Source organism: Apus apus, chromosome 4 (genome assembly GCF_020740795.1).
Source record: "Apus apus isolate bApuApu2 chromosome 4, bApuApu2.pri.cur, whole genome shotgun sequence".
In the NCBI taxonomy this organism is placed as follows: Eukaryota; Metazoa; Chordata; class Aves; order Apodiformes; family Apodidae; genus Apus; species Apus apus.
Genome location: NC_067285.1, coordinates 70963832 through 70984116, shown reverse-complemented (window position 1 = coordinate 70984116; position 20285 = coordinate 70963832). Strand labels below are relative to the sequence as shown.

The 20285-nt window shown below is 38.1% G+C and overlaps 1 protein-coding gene across 1 annotated transcript in view; it reads left to right on the top strand.

The window, feature by feature from the left end:
- DCHS2 (dachsous cadherin-related 2) overlaps positions 1–20285 on the top strand; it is a 114937-nt gene that overhangs the window by 54332 nt on the left and 40320 nt on the right. The window contains exons 4-7 of the mRNA XM_051618287.1: positions 14121–14357; positions 15700–16719; positions 17907–18094; positions 18584–18683. Of these exons, the coding sequence (XP_051474247.1) occupies positions 14121–14357; positions 15700–16719; positions 17907–18094; positions 18584–18683 (1545 nt within the window). The remainder of the gene's footprint in view (positions 1–14120; positions 14358–15699; positions 16720–17906; positions 18095–18583; positions 18684–20285) is intronic.

The window sequence follows — 20285 nt, the reverse complement described above, 5'->3', positions numbered from 1 at the left end:
TTTCTGGAGAGAGGTTCAATGAAGGAGTGTTGATGAAAGCAAGAAAACATTATGGCAAAAGCAAGTCTGGATGAATGTTTTTGAAGACAGGCTGAATCTCACAGATTGGGTCCCCTTACCCATGGTGACAAAAAAGCCCCGGTGGTTTGCTTTCTAACCTTTAAATAGTTTTCAATGTCAGCTGGAAAGAACATGAGCAGTGTATCTACTATGAGGAAAGGCTGAGGGAGCTGGGTCTCTTTAGTTTGGAGAAAAGGAGACTGAGGGGTGACCTCATCCATGTTTACAAATATGTAAAGGGTGAGTGTCAGGATGATGGAGCCAAGCTTTTTTCAGTGATGACCAGTGACAGGACAAGGAGTAATGGATGCAAACTGGAGCATAGGAGGTTCAATGTGAATATCAGGAAATTTTTTTTTACTGTGAGAGTGACAGAGCATTGGAACAGGCTGCCCAGAGAGGTTGTAGACTCTCCTTCACTGGAGATATTCAAAACCCGCCTGGAAACATTCCTGTGTGATGTGCTCTAGGTGATCCTGCCTGACAAGGGGGTTGGACTAGATGATCTTTTGAGGTCCCTTCCAACCCCTAGGATTCTGTGATTCTGTGATTCTGTGATTCTGTGAAATGTCCACAATGTCTTTCAGAGAGTGGTTAACTAATCTGCAACTACCATTTTACTTAAGAGCCAGCCCTTGAACATGAATGTGTCCTGATCAACAGTTTTGCTTCATGATGCACAGGGGATTATTTATATATGTTTTAAGCATTTTTTGGGCTGTTGTACTTGCATATATGGGTGTATTGCGACAACATTGCTAGGCTCTGGTCTTTCAAAATAGTGTCTATTTTCTCTTTCTTACATGGTCTCCAAAATATTCTGATGAACAGAAGAAACTAATCTTCTTAGGAAGTCAGTCTGCTTGTCTTGGCTAGTTCAGAATTTATTTAACTGTGGACTTTTAACTGCCTGTCCAATCAGATTCTCTGGGGCATAACTGATGCCAAAAATATATAGGTCAATCAATAATTAGGGAGCTGGATCTTCACAGGCATTTAACTGGTCATTTTAAAGCTGCCCCAGCAGGCATGTCAGAGAGAGTCCCCATGGATCATACTAGCAGCACTGGTTTTGCATCAGTTCTCTCTTTTGAAAGGCTTCTTCTTCAGATTGTGACCTTTTGGCCTTTTTTTTTCCAGTTTTGGCACTTTGTATAGGAAAAATGTCATGCTTAATCATGAAGACCATATAAGTTTCTAAGTTACTACTCTCTTGCAGATCTATCATGGTGTTTTATCAAAGGCAGACCTAATTCAGGGTGAAGTTGTTTGAGATCATTATTGCTGACATTTCATGATGAGGAGACCATTTAGATGAGAGACAGTATTCCCAAACTTACAGTGCCTGGAATCTGATTGCATTTAATCAGATCTCCTGGGTAATTCACAAGGTCAGGCTGTGTCTAATTTTAACTTATTGATATTGATGGTGTGTGGTGGTTTGGTTTTTTCTGAGGAATACATTTTTTACTACTATGTTCTTGCATGTCTACCTGCAACGCTCTTATGCTCGATTAGTGGTGAGGAGAAAGACTTCTAGACTCTTGTCAAAAATAAACTTTATTAAAAAAAAACAACAAAAAAAACAACCATTAAAATTGCCAATATATCACACAGAAGTTCTGCAATCTTTGCAAGTTAAATAGCTGTGAAAGCTGTTCAGTATTGAGAGGGAGATGAAAACAGTGGCTGTTTGGACACAGAGATTTCAGCTCTTCCTCCTTTCTTCTTATTAGGACAGTGACATTTTCTAGTTTTTGTCCTTCTAAAGCTGTCTGATATATAGCCTAATTTAGATTTGTTTCTCTGAAGGTTATGTGAGGGGCTTTATCTAGTTACATTGATGGCATTTTGTGAACAGAGAGCAATGGACAAGTATGACAAGAAATAGGAATTATTCAGGAAACAGATCCCCAAATCCATAAGCCAAACAAGGTTTTATAACAGTTTTGGTCTTTGGTTTTCTGATCCTGTGGACCTGAACTGATGTATTGATTGATGTATTCTGCAGCTTTTCCAATGTGCAGTGTCTGAGGACCTGAAAGTAGGCACAGCAATGTTGATGCAGTCTTAATGAATTAACCTTCCTCATAGGCTTTAATTTTAAATTCTTGATTTTTCTTAGTGGTGGAACATTTCGAAACAAGGAATCAAAATCAATACATTAGTCATTTTTTCTTATGTTCATTACAGCCCCTAGCATTATACGTAGAAGTGGACAGAGGTATTTTCAGTATTATGAGGTCTTAATTGATTAGTAGCAAACAGTTTGTCACATTATTCTATGATACATTAAAATCATATGCAAGATGACACTGTTCTCCATGGCATATGTAATTTGTATTTTATGGCATCTAGTCTGTGGTTTCAACAATTTATCTCACTCTAGTTTTCTTTGGGTTTGGAGTGCTTCAGTTAAAATACTCAGTAAAGATTAATTTTCATTTTTAAAAGAAAAATGGATAAAATAATAACATAAGAACTGTAACCCAAGTTCTTCACTGATACAGATTGCTTCTGCATGTTGGTATTTTTAAAGTAATTGGATGGATATATCAAGAAAGCTTTTAGCTTTGTGTTGTGAGCTATGTTCACAATACAGGATATCATACCAGCTGGTCAACTAATAACGGTACAGAATATATCAATGGTGCTTTTGATGAATAGATATTATGAGGTTGAGCCACATCGAAGCTTTTTGATGGGGTTCCATCTTTTGTTTCAAGCACTGTGACATGTGGATATCATAGACTTAGTGGGACTGGGAAGGAAAAACATTTCATTGAGCACACGGATATTCCATCAAAGTTTTTTGAATTCTAAACATGTCTTTATTAGTGGTATTTGTTTGCTATTTTAGTTTTAGATACTTTATTTAGTGTTTGTGATATGCTTTTATACCCATACATGAACCAAAAAAAAGTGTTTTTAATTTGATGATAAAATGTCTACAAGAAAAACCACTTCAAGAAGTGTGTAACTAGAAAAATGTATGGATAAGGAACTGTAAACCAGTTCCTCTGCTAGTTCGTGACTCTTGCTATCATTTGCTTCAAGTGGTGGTGTAAACAACATATTGGCTTCATTATGTTTCCTTTTGTAAATATCTGGTCCGTGCATGATCTATGAACAGCACTCATTAATTGAATGGAACAGAGCAAGCTGAAGAGCTCTTCTGGCTAAGGGACTAGTTGCCCCATGTTACATTTGCATTTTCCCATAATTACCTAATAAGCTCTCTGTTACACAGTGTATTTACAGTTATGGCTGAACAGGTACATAAATGTAAGTCATAGGATATAGTAATGTGTGGCAGGATACCTATGCACTGCTTAGTTGAATTTATACGCTTACATTCTATTAAAAGTATTGGTGTTTTCCTTCACCCATAGGCATAGAATTAATAATCTATTTCTTAGTGACACCCTTGAAAACTGGATAAAAAAAATAGTTACCATATTACTGTAACCCTGGTTCAAGGAGGCTGTTTTGTCAGCAAAATTAATAATTTTGAAAATTTGAAAATTATTTTGGGGCAGTGTGTCTTTATCGTGTCAGTATTCAGGTAAATGGTCTGTTCATATTCTCAAAACAAGTCCCCTAGCTAGCCACTGTGTGCAGTGAAAACTCTCATGAAAGCTAAGTGAAAGGCAGCAGCCATTGATTGGTGTTAATTTGAAGGTATTAGTGATTTGAACCTGGTATGAAAAGGATGCAGAGAAGGTGGCATTCACACAGTGTATATTACAGCAGTATGAGCATTTAACTAAATTTCTGTTTCTACCTAAATTAGATGCCTAAAACAGTGGCTGTGACTATTCTTTGTATTTTACCAACAATGTTTCTGTGAGGAATTTGGAGATCTCTCCATTTACTTGAAGAAACTTGGATTAACCTTTTGTCATAATACTGTCTGTTACTTATTTATGCCAGAAAACACAACAGAAAAGCCTTGCTACCAGAGCTGGTCAGTAGTCTAGTGTTAAAAAAATTTCCAGCACAAAGTACAGCTTCTGCAAAATGAGCATTCTTTTGAGGAGATTTTTACTTGCTAAAAAATAATGTCCTTTAAGATGCATTCTGCTTTGTTTTTAACTGAATATCATAGGAAATCATGCAACTAAAATCCTGGGAGAAGCGAAAACCAGTATAGGAGCTTAGTCTGTTGGAGAAAAATAGAAGGAAGAAGACACCTGAAGAACCCACATTTAAGAATATAAAAATGATTAACTTAAATCAGCCAAAAGGCAAATTTAAGTCCAGTATGTTGTCTCTTCAGCATGGCCTGATAATGGATACAAAAAGAGGAGTTATGAGTAGAGCTTGTACAGAATAGTTCCTCCACTGATTAATTTTTCTTGTTCTGGCAATGTGCAGTTTAGTGCTGTACTACATCGATTACTATACTATAGCACCATATGTAAATGCAATTTAATGTCAAACTGACTTAAAATAAACTTCTTTATTTGGTTCAGAGCACCAGAATAGATTCATTCCAGTCAAGGATGTTGACAAGTTTTGTTTTGTCGAAAAAAAAATGGAAGTGTTGTTTAATAGTCTCATCATAGGAAATTTTTACTATGTGAAGAAGTTTTGCCTTATTTTTATTACAATACAGGATGAAAACAAAAGTTGAAATACGAAAATATCTTTTGAGGTGAAAAAAATACAGACTTGCTTAACTCCACATATTATCCAATGTTTAATATATAACAGATTGTAATAAGCATCAAAGTGAAATGGAGATGCATCCTTTCTAAAGAAAACAAGGCAATTTTTGTGATGATTAATGATGTTTTCATATAGTACTGTTGGAAAAAATAGTTTATTTTTAAACTACTTTTGGCATTTTCATACAGCATGTAGTACATTTGCTAAACATATGAAGAGGTTTGCATAAATAACATTTAAAATTAGGAGATTTATTTTGGAACATTTTGAGACCACTTTTTTATAAACTGTAGTTTCTTCAATTACTGTTTTTCTGATCTTTCACATAAATTTGATAGCATATTCAGAATGCTGTGTATCAGAGGAGTATGTTTTAGATGTTGGTTTTGCTCACTAACTTTTCACATTTGAAGAATTTTGTATGCATTAAGTCACAAAGGGAAAATTAGTGGTTTCAGCTAAGTAATTTGTGGCCATTTATCTTAACTGAGATCTCATCTAATGAGAAATCTAACATAAAGAATACAGGTTACAGTATATTCTCCTTGAAGAAGACAAAATTTGTTCTAGCAAGTGAGAGCACAAAATTCTGCTCTGAAAGTAGTACAGCAGCATGAAAAAATATCCATAGTGCCAGCTCTTAATCTATGTGTCTCTTTTTTCTTTGATGAATAAAATTCAACAGAACCAACCATCTACAAAGAGAAAAATTCCTACAAGCTGTGTGCCAAAAACTCAAAAATGCAGTAGCAGGGTGTCATGTATACTTGGGATTAATTCTGCATGATACAATGCAAAGCATTTACAAAAATAGTCTAGCCCATCCCCCTTTCTAGTAATGAAGTCAGTCAGATCTCAGAAATGGAAGAACCTACCAGATGAGACAAAAAGCCAACTACGATGGTATTGCACTGCCACAGCTCTTGGTCTGCCAGAGGCAGATAGTGTGGGCTGACAATAAGAAGAGAGGAGAAGAGGAAAAAATTATACCCAAACCTCCCATTTTGGAGGAGAAGAATAGCATGAGGTTGGTACAGTAAAGTTCAGACGAGCACTTCTCTTTGAGAGAGACTGGGTCTTAAGTACAGATGTATTTAATGTACTTCATGTTCTCAGTTAATTTAAAGAAAAGAAGTGACAAGTCACACAAAGAGAGCAGATAACCTTGGAAAAATTCCTTCATGCTGTTGGACTGTTAAAATGAACATAGTAGGGGAGTGTATGTAGTAGAAAATTCATTCATGAGGATGAAGGTGAGCATCTGGAATGTTTCTTAATGCTCTCTTAAGATATATTTGCTGTTGTAATTGGACTTACATTAGGCTTCATTCTGTATCTGTGCTGGAAACATGCATCTTTTGGTCCAGTGTCTTCAAAGAGGTAGAGACTGCCATGGCAGTCTAGTTTTGTTACTGGGTTGTGAACTGAGCTATTTCTGGATCTGCAGTCTGGCAGATTGATTGAAAAGGTCCTTGATTTAAAATATGCTTTTGCAAAAGTTCAGTAAGATAAACAAGGAAAGGTGACCTGGTGGGATGGTGTGGCAGTGCTAGAGCTTTGTATGTTGCTTGAGGGGCATTTTCTTTGAAAATACAGCAGTTCCCCAGGCCAGAGTCCTGCCTTCTCAGTGGTGTATGCTTCGATTTTTGAGATGGGGTTTTTAAAAAACCCTCATGTTTTATGTGAAAGTGTTCTTTTCGTATACCATCAGACAACAAACACTCTGAGTTAGTGTTATGTCAGATTAAAGGAAACAAAACAAGGCAGAACCAGAGGAAGCCTCCCTGCAACAGCAAATGATGTCTCTTCAGATACGTGCTGCTTTACTGACAAGTTAGCAGGTTGTTTTTTTCTGGTAGGAAAGAACTATTCAAGCATGTAATAGTACAAGATAAAGAAAGCTACATCAAATAAATATATTTTTTTTTTCTGTATTAAGTTTTGTTTATTTCCTGTGGTGAGTCATAAAGCCTTTGCTGTACTAGTGTTAGCATTGTACTAAGCAAACTAGTCCTGTCCTGTGAGGTTTACAGCAGGCTAAAATTGTGGGACAATAACAGATTAATATGACAAGCAACTAGTTCAGTATCTCCAGTTTTAGGGGTTCTTTTTAATGTGTACTAGAGAAAAGGAGAGTTCAAGTTTTTGAGCAGCTAAATGCTTGATTTGACAGTATTCTGAAGAATATGTAGCAAATACAAATTTGTTGGCAATTTGGAAAAGGTTATGTTGAAATTTAAAATGGGAGGAAAAAGAGCCTGTTTAATGAAACACTCATTTTGGAACCAGTTTAGGGGTTTGAAAAGCTTTAAATGGGTCTGATCCAGCTTCTGTTTGAGACCTTTCTCTGACTGGCTTTTGCTGTTGCATATCTTTTCTTAGTGATTCATGAGCCCTTGTGAAGTCAACAGACAAGCAAACTTTTCTAATACAGTAGCATTTATTGGTAGAACCATTGCTCTCAAAAAATTACCACTTTTTAACTCTCAGCTTCTCAAAATCATTAGAAGTTATCTTTTTTTGGAAGTGCATGGTGAATTTTGTTCATCTGTCTGCAGTTTTTCATGATATTCGTGAGCATTGATTCAGTGCTCAATCATGAGCTATGTCTAGTACCTGAATGCATTTACAGAGGATGCTTCATAAATAAGATTTCCCTACAAAATAAACAACTTTCATTCTAATTTTTTTAGTAGTAAAGTTTGAACTATGTGTTGATAGCACCACTGAAATATTAATATTGCCTGTAATTTATCTTCCAAAAAAATTGAGATAATTTAAAAGTCTTTTGGCATTCAGATAGCAATTAGGCTAAACACTTAATCCAAAAGGCTGGTAATGTAAAAGGAAATACCACTTTACATTGTAAAGTCCAGTCCTTTAACTCCTTCAAGTTGCAGAATGGTGTTTCACAGTTAGATAACAGATGGGAAGGCTGAAAGAATCATAGAATCATCAAGGTTGGAAAACACCTTCAAGATCATCAAGTCCAACTGTCAGCTCTGTAACCCCTATCCACTAAACCATCTCTTGAAACACCATGTCTACCTGTTTTTTTAACACCTCCAGGGATGGTACCTCCACCACCTCCCTGGGCAGCCTGTTCCAAAGCTTCACCACTCTTTTGCTGAAGAAATTTTTCCTAATATCCAATCTGAACCTCCCCTGGTGCAACTTGACCCCATTTCCTCTTGTCCTGTAACTAGTCACTAGGGAGAAGAGGCCAACACACACCTCACTACAACCTCCCTTCAGATAGGCCAGCTTTACCTTTTAACTTTTTAGCTTTTCCTGTATCTGCCTCTGAGCATTAGGACGTATGTGACCTGCTAAGCTAAGAAACTGTATAGTCTCTAGAGGCAAAATGTTTGCATCCCAAATAGTCCAGTGCAAGACTTGGTCTGAAAACCACTTCTGTGTAACAGAAGACTGAGCCTAGATAAAACAAAATCAGTCTAATAGTAGACTCATTTCCTCTCTGGCCTGACATTACAGGCTGATGCTCAGATGCGTCTTCTGCTTGTGAATAATGGAACTGCCTTATTTAAAATTTCATGTTTTCTGTGCTGATGATTACTTCTTAGCTCATTAAAATTGTCTGTAGCCAGTAGTATTCAAAATAGTAGGTTGTGTTTCCAGACGAGTCACAGTGTTGAAACTGCGTTCATCAGTTTGTAGATCCAGGTACTGGTTCCTTATGTTGCTGATAATAACCAGCCTAGTGGGATTTGGATGAAGTGCTCTGGAGTAGACTTTCATATGCTGAGCAAAGTCTTGTGATTAAACGCAGAATGTTTGTATAGTACTAGTTGTAGACACTAAACTTATGAATTTGGATTCCCTTTTCTAAGAGGAAAACTGAGTTTAGCACAAGAATCTGTTGGAGAGGGACCAGTGTCAAAAACATCCCCAGTGCAGGGGCATGAGGCTTCTATAAAGAAGTTTGGATGGGAGAGCAAGACAAGTAGAGTCAGTTAATTACTATGGAAACGTTCAAGTACCGAATTGTTTCAAACTTGAAGTAGTCCTCTTATTCACTCAAAACAGTGTTTGTGCCAGCAAGATTAAGCTTTCTAACGCCTTTTCCTGTAAGTTGCAGCTGTGTGTATTCCAGCAGGTAGACTGTAAATAAGAATTAATGAGGAATTACATTGTTTCATTTCCCCTGACGGTTATTAAATCAGCTGCTCAAACAGTGTATTTGGCAGATTATTGTTATGGTTACCATCAGGAATGCAGCTTCACTAAAAAAGGTGCATTTTAAATACAGGCAAACTGCTAAAGCTGGAACCTAAGTGCGATGCTGAGACTAGAGGATGGGCAATGAGTCAGATAAAGTTAAACAGAAATGTCAAGCAGAAACATTATTGTTCTTCCCTAGAACAATGCTGGTGTTAATGTTAATACAAAGTCTGCACCTCCTAACTGCATTCCCCTCTCAGATGATTACCCTGTCTGTGCTCATCCTGAAAATTTTTCCAATGCAGAGTGTGCATAAAAAGCAAAGCTGTACATGTGTCTCCACACTGAGAAGCTGGTGCTCTAGGCTGAGCAAGATGCTCTGAGCAGATCAGTGGGTCAACACTGGCCTACACAGTATTAAACAGCAGGTCCAGTGGCCAGCTTTGAAGGTAGATTGGGGTGATGAACTAGATGTCACTTTTTGCCATCAGCTTACTGTCTGAGCTGTGTGTCAGGTCATGCCAGCTGACCTGGGATATTTGCTGAAGAAATACTGCCATCATTTAAAGTCATTACAGTGTTCATTTTCATGGCCTTAGGGCACACCGTTGATAGTTGTTATTTTAATTCCTCTTTTTGTGTTCCAAAATTACTTTGTTATTTCATGAACAATGAAAAAATATTGGAAGCTGTTTAAATGTCTACACATCTCTATGCCATCCAGACTTTGTTACTGAAGTTATTCTGTCCTGATTTTTATCTTTGCCTTGGCAGTGCTTGTCTAGTGGAAAATGTTTTGTTTACCTATGAATGGCTATAAATGTAGGGCTTTTTTTTTTGCTTTGCTTACATGAGGACCCTGTGGAAAACTAGATAGGTTTTCAGAGCAGTCAGGTAGAGGTATGTGTGCAAAATCTATTGGGATAACCAGTATTATTTCTGCTGTACAAAAAGTGCTTTAGCGAGTGAACCTGCTTTGGTGATGTATGCTGTTGTAATGTTAAGACTGAACACAGAATCATGAAGATGATCAGAAATACATTTCAAAAGAATCAGTGTATGTGGGCTCCTGACACCTGTTTATAGGTCTTGAGAAGCAGCACTCAGCAGCTAACTCACCTGTGGAGTAGGGTGCATCTCCACAAAAATAAGATCAACAAAATCCCACAAGAAATTTTGTCATTGCCAGAAGATGGCAGTTGCTGCAGAGTCCTGTCTTTCACGTATGTGTTTGCAGATTCCAAGTCATCATTGGCTTCCTTTTATCTTTTATTGATACGCACAAAGTGGAAAGCAAAAAATTCTTGGAAGTTAGTGCCCTGGCATGTACAGTGAGTGAGGAAGTATAAAGCAGGTCAAAGAGTTGACAGTCGTGGTTTTGCCCTTCATTAGTAGGAGGTCTCACCATACACTGAAACCCCAAAACCACTGTAACGGTTTATGCTAGCCAGTTAGCATAGATTGCTCTGCAGCAAAACGCCTGCAACTTCCAATGTGGCTGTCTAAAATGTTTATGCAAATTCTGACAGGCAGTCTCTGGGTCTTTTTTATTTATTTATAAAGGTTGGAATCTGCAGTCATTTACACCAATGCAGATTTAGTCAAGCAAATGAGATTGCCAGGGTGTGAGGCTGGATGTTAATGCTTCATCTGGTATGTAGTTGTATGATTGCTCACTTGTGAGGCAGAATTGATTCCAACTCTTTCCTGCAGAACGAGGAATTACCAGAGGTAAAATCTTCAAGGCACTGCAGTAATATAAAAAATACACGTAAAAAATGGAAATAAATGTTATTAAAGACAGCAGCTAAGACTGTCAATGTATATGGAGAGCCAAGCTGTAAGAAAGGAGATAGCATTTTTCACAAAGTGACTTCTTAAAGTAGAACCACACTCACGTCTGTGTGATCTCCTGCTGAGAGGAGCTTTGGTATCTGTAAAATATTCCTTGCAGAGGAGCCCTCTCATTATTCCCTTTCTAGCACCAGTGTCTCTAGAAACTGTTTTTTCATAATGGAAGAATGTATTCTATACCACAGCAACCTAAGTTCTCTGAAGCCAGAATTTGCAGACTATGATAGTAACAGTAATAAGCCATTGTCTTAATTACAGACTGGGAAAGAAAGGAAAACTGTTTCATGTTCAGCCTGTTACTCAGCACAGCATACCTCTGAGTTTAGCACACTGAAGGCACAGCTAGTTCCTGCTGTGTGCTTCTTGCATTAGCCCCATGTTTCTGCCTTTGCAGTGTAGTACTAGGGGATCTCCTTCACCATACTTCAGCAGATGAAGTACACCTAGCCAGCCTGCTCTGAGGTATGGTGGCAGCTGCTTTTGACCCAAGTGGTCATGCCTTTCTGTTTTAGTCACAGTTTGGTGTTTTACCTAACTGTATAGGAATTAGGATCCCAGATGCCGCTTGCTTTTTACAGGTTCTTTCCTGTCTTATAGTACAATAACAGAGCCTAATGTGGCATGTTCCCCAACATATGGTAGAGCTGTCTCAACTGTCTGTATAGAATATATATCACCAGATGCAAAGTTAATGCCCAGTTGTACAAATGCTGAAAGAATCAGGATGTATATAATTAAAAGACAAACTGGGTTATAAAATTTCCTTCATATTACAGTTTTGAGGCTGGAAGGAACCATATGGAAGACATACACTTTTTACTTGGAATCTTCCACTGTTTTTAGGGTGTCCGTGGTCCTGCAAGAGAGGACTGAGTTGGCAAGATGTATTGACTATTCCCTGTCCTCCTTAGGACACAGCAAAAGAATGAAGAGAGAAAACAAAATCTTTTATCCATTTGTTTTATTTTGTCTGCTCTCTGTAGCTGTATTGCCATGGACTGTGCTGTAATCTTCCTAGGACAGGAGAGAAGGAATTTTGGTTCTGAAATATTTCTGTTCCACCAACTCTTCAGAGTTCCTGGAGTGGAGCACTGTTTGCTCCACCCTTTGCTAAGGGATGTTCTGAAATATTTAGTTATTGCTTTGAGAGTAAGAATTTCAACTTAATGGTTTTCTGTAGGGGTTTTTCCACTCTTCACATATATCTTGAAGTATCCAAAATGGGAATGAGATATTATTGGCTTTGTCAATAGAAACATACCCAATTGGTCAAGTTAGTAAAATGCAGTCCATTTGATTAGTTTCATTTAATTTGACAGCAACAGTGTTTAAATTCCATGTATATACATTTTAACCTCTGGAGGAAAAAGGTTAAAACCCTTTTTCCTTCGAGATATAGTTGCTCAGATTACCTCAGGAAATGCCAGAAGTTTGTCCTTGGAAGACTCTTTTGTCAAGCTGTCTACCTACTTGTAAAAACCAATCATGAGAAGATGGGGGGGGGGGAAAAAAGGGCAAAACAAGGTTGATTCTTGAAAGTGTATTGGTTATTGTCATAGGAGATGGATCAGCAATGAATTCTGAATCTGTTATCTCTGGGTTTTTACTGTGGTTTGTCATATTGGATTAAGTGTCCTTTGCTGTTATGGGAAAGCACTTTTCCTTGATTATGAAGTCTCTTTAAATGCATTTTGAGCAGGTCAAGACACAGTTTGTTATTATAATGTCCTGGCAGTATAAATGGAAAGTATGCTGCATGCACTTTTGAATATTTATGAAGTTTTTATGTATTTTCCTTTATTCTGCTTAAAAATGCATTGCATCAAATTAAAGTTGTGGCTTCACACTAAATTTTGAGGAGATATATTGTAGCTGAACCACACAGTGATTCTCTTAAAGCATTTTAAGTTAAATCTAATTTTTACCCTGTCTGACAAATAGGACCACTAAATGTTCAACTTGAATGCTAAAACATTACCCTATTAAACCTGTCTTCAGAGCCAGAAAATTACAAAGGTAGTTCAGAGTTTAAAGGTCTGGTTTTACTGAGCTGCTGGAGGATTTGTGTCTTCACCAGCTTCTGCAAAAAACATCAGTGCTTTCCTAAAAATATCTGTTAGTAGGTAGAATGTTGTCCTATTAGCTGAATCACTTGAGTTTATGGCAACCTTACTACTTAGCTCACCGTGATTTTAGCATTTGCAGTCACTGCCAAGAAGAGTTTTCTAGCATTTTTTCACCTCTCATCTTCATTTTCATGTTGAAAAACTTACTTTACAAATAGTTGTTACTCTGTGTGTTGCAAAATCTGTGACCACCAAAGGGTCTTAGAATAATGAGGGATTTTAATCACCTCAGAATAAGTGTTTCTTCTGCTCAACAGTAGAGAAGATGCCGGGAAGGATAAGACAAACCAGTATTAATACTCTGTAGGACATAAGTACATTTCCTTGCTCTACCTTTTACCTGGGTGAAAGCACTTGGGCTTTGACTGTGCCTCAGATTATAATTTAGTTACACAGTTTATGAACAATCATAATGTGATCTGCTATATTGCTCTATGATTTTGTGTTCCCCTAAATTTTTAGGTGTTCGTGTTAACTTAGACCAGACATTTCAGAGTTCTCTGAAAGCTATTGATTTATTTGTGGATTAATATATTCATGTATAAATAATTAGTTTGCTTGCAAAGGATAATGAATGACTGTTTCTCACAGTACAATAAAAATGTCAGTTTTGTATAATTGTTGTGAATCATTATGAACATCCCATAGAAAGCTATGTTTTGGATGTAATTCTCATTGCTGAGACTGAAGTCTTCACGCAAAGCTTTCTTTTAAGGTCATATAAGCTTAGAAGACTGGGTAGTTCTCTTGCCATGTTCATTCTTTCTACCCATACTCTATCTAATGTAATAATAGTTAGATGTGGGTGTCTGTGGTAATATACAGAGTATTTGAAAATTGTGCATAATTATCTGATATTGCTAAAGACTTATTTTAGACTCAGAAGAGAATGTATTTGGAGACAGTCTCATTCATCACAGTTAAAGGATGAAAATGTATTTATCTTGAGCAAGACACATCCAAAATCTTGTGTTTCTGGACAGACCATTGCATTTTTCAAAGAATAACATTTAATGTAGTTTGTATAAAATGTAATGGTTAGCAGCTCACAAACTCAACAGATCTTAGAATTTACTGTTACTATTTTACCAGCAAGTTGTGATTAGACAGCAAGTAATTGCTTCCCAGGTACTTTCCACAGAGCCTGTTCCTTCTAAGATTTCTATTTTGGGGCTTCAACCCTGTTTGTGTGGATGTTTTATTTGGAGACTTTCCATTTACTTTCAGGAATTATTTACCTGATCTCAGCTCTCGGCCACCTGGAACATTCTACCCTCTTCCTGACTGTTTCTGCACAGGATGGGGGTGGCCTTCCCTCTGCCACCAATGCAGCCATCACAGTAAACATCCTTCAGACCACTTTGTCCCCTGCCGTATTTGAGAGATCCCAGTATATTTTTTCTGTTCCTGAAGATGTACCTGAAGACAGCCCAGTTGGCACTGTAAAGGCCAGAGAGCCTCCAAGTAAGTTGCATGCTCACTCAGAGATTACATTGCATTTTTGTTGTGACCATTAACTGGAAATATTTGCAGATACTTAAAAAAAACCCACCAACTTTCATACTATTCATTCAGTCTGTCCAGCATTAAGTAGTATTTACTGTTGGTATTTACAGCAGCTGGTGTTAATCACTGCTGTATCAGGATGCTCTTTAGAACAGATGGATATTCGTGGTACTCTCCTTGGTGGTCCACGGGGATTGGCAGCTGCCTCCATTTTCTTTCAGGTGGATTTCTATAATTGTAAATGGGGAGATAGGAAGCATGTTGTGAAAGGGTGAGGAAGTGTCTGTGTCATAGTGTGGCTTATCTGAAACCATTAGCCCTGCAAGACAAATCTCAGAGCAATACTCACAAGCAGAGACAATTTGGAAGTTTCAGGGAATCTGGATGAAGTTCCGTTGCAAAAAAAATCACCCCCTCCCACCACAAAAAAACCCCAAACCAAACCCAAACACACAAAACCCAAAAACCCCTGCATTTTCCCAAATTAAGTGGTGAAGTCCAGATGAATGTTTATGCGACCTTTTGAAAATGTATTTAATCAATTTGTTTTATTTATTATTTTAGAGGGAAATGGATTAGCTCCTGCCAAGCCTTAGACATAAAAGACCCTGTCTTGAGAGCAATATATATTTGGTTCCTGTGTAGAGCAGTGGCAGCCATGAGTCCATGTATCAGTTTGATGATGGGTCTGTACCTGTAAGGTGATAGAGGCAGAGGTTTTATATAAGTTTGATTAATCAGTTTCTCCTGTTTTCTTCTTGGAAGGCCAGTGCTTTGACCACTGTCCTTAGGGTATGGTTGCACCTGTGGAGTGGCCTTGGTAATAATTCTGAACCTGTAGATAGCTTTTGTGTTAGGTACCATCTGATGTATCAGGGTTCTAGCAATGGTCATCCATAAACAGTAAGTTCAGTAAAATAGTGAATGCCTGTGTGTAGTGAAATTACTCCCTTAAAACTAATTTATAGGGATATTTTTCTATGTTTTAGATCAAAGAAACACAAGAGGCTATTGTACTATTTTCTCTATAGAATTTTATCACGCTGATGAGATGAAAATCAAATGGTGCAGAAGTGGACAAAATGTATAAAGTCATTGCAGCCTGTCCAGTTTTTATTTTACTGAAGGGCTCCATGGACAGGAAGAAGGAAGCATGAAAAGCCCAAGAAAGTCAAACATCTGTGTAGCTTGCATTTATTTTGCCAAATTTAACAGCATACATTCATCACAGATGTTCTTACCAACCTTAATGTTATCACTTTAATGTTATTTACATTTTTATGGTTATTTTCATTTCTAGATTCTTTAGAAGTGGTTTCTTACCGAATTTCCTCCGGTGATACCCATGGAAGATTCTCTATTGATCCCCAGTTTGGTATCATCCGCACCAAAAAACAACTTGACCATGAAACTCAGTCAGTTGTGGTGCTCACCATTCAGTCACAGTTGGGTAACTTCCCAGTCTACAGTAGCACCCAGGTCAACGTATCCGTGATAGATGTTAATGACAATCATCCGGTATTTCTTACCAGATCTGATAAGGTAACTATTTCACATACTCAGCCTCCTGGCACTGCTGTCTACATTGCTCATGCAGAAGACAAAGACAGTGGCCTAAATGGGGCAATCAAATATAGTATTGCAAGCAAGCAATCAAATGCATTTAGCATTGATCCAAGCCTTGGAGTGATAAACCTTACCAGGACAGTGTTTGCGGATGTACAGCAGGAATATACTCTACACATAGCAGCTGAGGACTGTGGAAGTCCTCCTCTGATGTCTTTGCTAATGTTGACAGTGATTATTGAAGAGCAGAAGATGGGCCCCACTTTGGTTTTTCAAAACATGGTGTATCAAGTAGAAATCAGTGAAGCTACCTCTCTGGGTGCCCATATCCTTCAGGTTCAAGCCCACTCGCTTGATCTACACAGTGTTACCTCCAAGCTGTCGTATTCCTTAGAGCCTAATATAGATTCTGTTGCATTTGGAATCAGCTCTGATACTGGCTGGATTTATCTTCGGAAACGTTTGAACTATGAATGTGCACAGATACTAAGTTTTAGAGCCTTGGTCAGCACTTCTGAGGACACAAACTCCAGGCAAAATGCAAGTACATTGGTAATAGTTAATGTCCTGGATGAAAATGATAATTCTCCTATGTTTACTCATGAGAGCTACTTCTTTGAAATGGAGGAAAATCCACTTCCCCGGGGTGTGGTTGGCACCATTACGGCTATTGACAAGGACTCAGGAAGAAATGGACAACTTTCCTATTTCCTCTTGTCTGATGGAAAATATTTCAAGATGAATTCCAACACAGGTAGCATTTTATGATTTGTAATCTGCCTAGTATTGCTTTTGGAAAGCAGCGTTCCCCAAGGGAATGAACGTACAGTGTAAAGCTTTCAGGAACTGCTGTGAATCTCTTGGGTTGGTATATGAGTATTCCAACTCAGAGCTTCACAATTTGAGAAATGAAATAAATCTAATACATGTTCATGAAGAATGAACTCACCGTTAGGATTTTATTTTTTTCATTACTTCAATCTGGTCACTTGCTCATAAGTCTCAATGTTTAATAAATTAAAAGGAATTTTAAGTTATAGCTTCGATAGATCATATGTGGAACTTAATTGCCTGTGTTGAATTGAAAGGTACAGATCAGCCATAAATAACTGTAAAGGTAACTATGGCATCTGACAATTACAGTCTTTAAAAATGCTTATGAAAACTTCTGTAAGTTACATCAAAACTGAGTTTACGTTGTACATGGCACCACAGAAAGCCAGTGTGCTGAGAGACATTTTTCATGGCACAGGGCATACTCTGTAGTGAATCCCAAGCACATTGAGTAGTCAACACTATAGGCACACAGTGTGGCACCACAGAATATGGAGAGCCCAGAGGAAGGGAAACCACAAGCACTGCAGACAATCCAATTCAGGAAAATGGTATGTAGCGAGCAAAGAACTGCTGTTTAAAACTCCTTTTCCCCGCAATCCTGACCTCATGCAGTCTTTCCTAGAATTTCTCTTTAAGAATAAAACTGTCATTTCAAAGCAAGTTCTTGTTGAGTACATTTATAGAAGTTTAAAGGCAGACAGGGTACTAGGAGTTAACCAAGAAGATCTTACAATAATGTGTGGTTATTTGCATGAAGTATTCTGGTCAGCTGCAAATGTTCAGCTGAATTGAGTGTGGTGGGGCAGATGGAGAAGGTTGGATCAGTTTTACTCACCGGGTTTACCAGATTGTATAGGAGACATAATGACTGACTGATGTTCAGACATTGTGTTGAGAATTTCCTAACTCAGGGGCATAATGAAGACCATTTGTCAGCAGATCAAATCCTGTGTGCATATATTACCTTTCCTGAAGTGTGGTGAAGAAGAGGCCAGATTGATTCATTTGGAGGGTCGGTGTGTTGGTTCATACTGTTTTACACCTTTGCTCCAGGGTATCCACTGTATGTTAAGGGATGCAATATTAACTTTCCTTGTCTATCAGGTGAAATTATAAACTGGGTTGCACTAGACCGTGAAAAACAAGCTCACCACCAGCTGACCGTGCTAGTGACCGACCACGGGTCCCCGCAGCTTAACGCCACGACAGCCGTGTACATCGCGGTGAGGGACCTCAATGACAACAAGCCCCTCTTCCCTCAAGCGGAGCCCGGACGAGAGCTGCGCCTCCAGGTGGGTGCTGCCGGCGGGATGAGCTGCCTTGCTCTGAGCACCACCCTGTGGCAGGAGCCCAGACCCCCGTGCTGAGGAACAGGCGGCACCAAAACAGAAACATAACCTGTTCTTAATTTAGACTCGAGTATACTGGGGGTTTTCAAACTTTATCAGATGATTACACTTCTCCACCTTGTATACCGTTAGATATAAAGAATTGGTGTATGTTTTTGTTCATGTATGTAGTAGAATCTCTTTTTATTTCTGGCCTTTGGGTCTGCTCTATTAATGATTTTTGAATTAGCAATTTATGCAGAGCACAATAGGGGATTGCTAGAGCTGTATTATTTAACCATTTCCTGAAATGCTGCTTGCAATGAATGTAAATATTACTGAAATGGAAAACAGAGCAACATCTAAACTCTTGTCATATGGGAATAAATTTATTTTAAGGCTCACTTTTCTCCATGTATGTTTGAAAATTACTTATAAACTGCTTGATGACAGGTTTTGGAAGGGCAGCCAGCAGGAACACTTATTACCACTGTCTTTGCAAAAGACTTGGATTCTGGAAACAACGGTGTGGTATTGTATTCCATAGAATCAGGTAAGAATTCAAAGTGTTATTTGTAAGAAAAGTTACATTGAAATAACTAGAGTTTAGAAGGTACCATGTATACTTACATAATTTTGTCTATTTTGTGTGTAACTAGGAATCAGGAACATTATATTTCTTATTACGTATATGAGGAGGTGCAAGCAGCTACCTTTCCTCCCTTCCCCCTCTGCCCCATCTTCCCAGGGGTGTGGTTGCTTGTGCAGCCAGCCAGAGACCATTCAAACAAGCGCTCAGAAAAGATTAGGACCATGATCTTGTACTGTACAGTTTAGTGTTTTAGTCAGTGGTTTAGCATCTTAAAGGAAAGATGATCTCTCTTTTCCCATGACCAATTGAAGATTTTCCTGCTAAAAGAAGGGTTAGTGACAGTCTGAGACAGGGATCAGAAGGATCAGCAGATGATTTGGGCAAACAAGGAGGCTTGTGGTTTTTAGTTCATGTTTCACCCTTTGTTTAGCACTACATTAGCCTGACATAGTGTGCTGCTTAAAAACAGTCATTTTCCTACATATAGAAGTTCACTTCTGGGGTATGCTATAGGATCCAGTGTTGTTTGCAGTGAAGTCAGTAACAGAGCAGACCTAAATTAGAACATGAGTGGCACTGGGACATTAATACTGATAAGACACAAAAGTGATCTCTGTTTTTGCCACTTGCTACACTTTTATGCAAGAGTAGCCAGTGAGGAAGACATGTCTTTTCCTCCTGCTTTGCTTCACTATTGGTTCAAAACAGTGAGAGGTGCCAAGAACAGAACTATTTGTTTTATTTTGCACCTACTCTATTCTGCCACCTTAATTTAATCAATACCTTTAACTTTCGTATTTGTAGCCTATGGTAATTTGCACATAAACATATTCTTTCATCAGAACAAGAAAACATTTCCAATATTTCTACCCACTTAGTGCATTTCCTCAGGTGTTCTTTTCTTTGTAGGCAGAGCTCAGATGTAGGCTCAGTTACTTTAAAGTCATTACAATTATTTGCCACTACACAGTGGAAAACTAAATACTGCAAAGCTACATTATTCCTCACTCTTAAAGAGCAAGGGGATCTGTAGCCTGCCCTTGTCAAGGCTGAAATTACCAAAAGATTACACTAGGTGTTGTTATACTGTGTCTTTATGTACTCTTTTGACTTCTGGGGGGTAACAGACAGACTTTTGAGATCCAGATCTGCAAGGGCCAGAGGACTAATTCCTCTCTCTCCCACCAAAGATGCTAAAAAAAAATAGCAAACCTGAGATGTTTAGCAACTCTGTTCAAAATTTTGCAGTTGAAATAAATGTAGATAATAAAAGACTGTACAGTCAGTTTATGGCCATACTTTTATTGCCTTAATTTGGATACAAGTGCCTCTTCCAGAGGAAATCAGAGAGAATTGTGGACTTCTGCATTGTGGATTATAATATTTTGCATTAAATGATCCCTCTTAAGAAAAATGGAATTAATAGTACCCAACCCTTTGTTTGAATGGTGATTGCCAGGCAACACAGGAAGTATTGTTCAGGGGTCTCTGCCTGTATATCTAAGTATATCCCCTTCTTCAAATAGCACACTGGGTTTTCTTACTGGCTTCACTGTAGTGCCC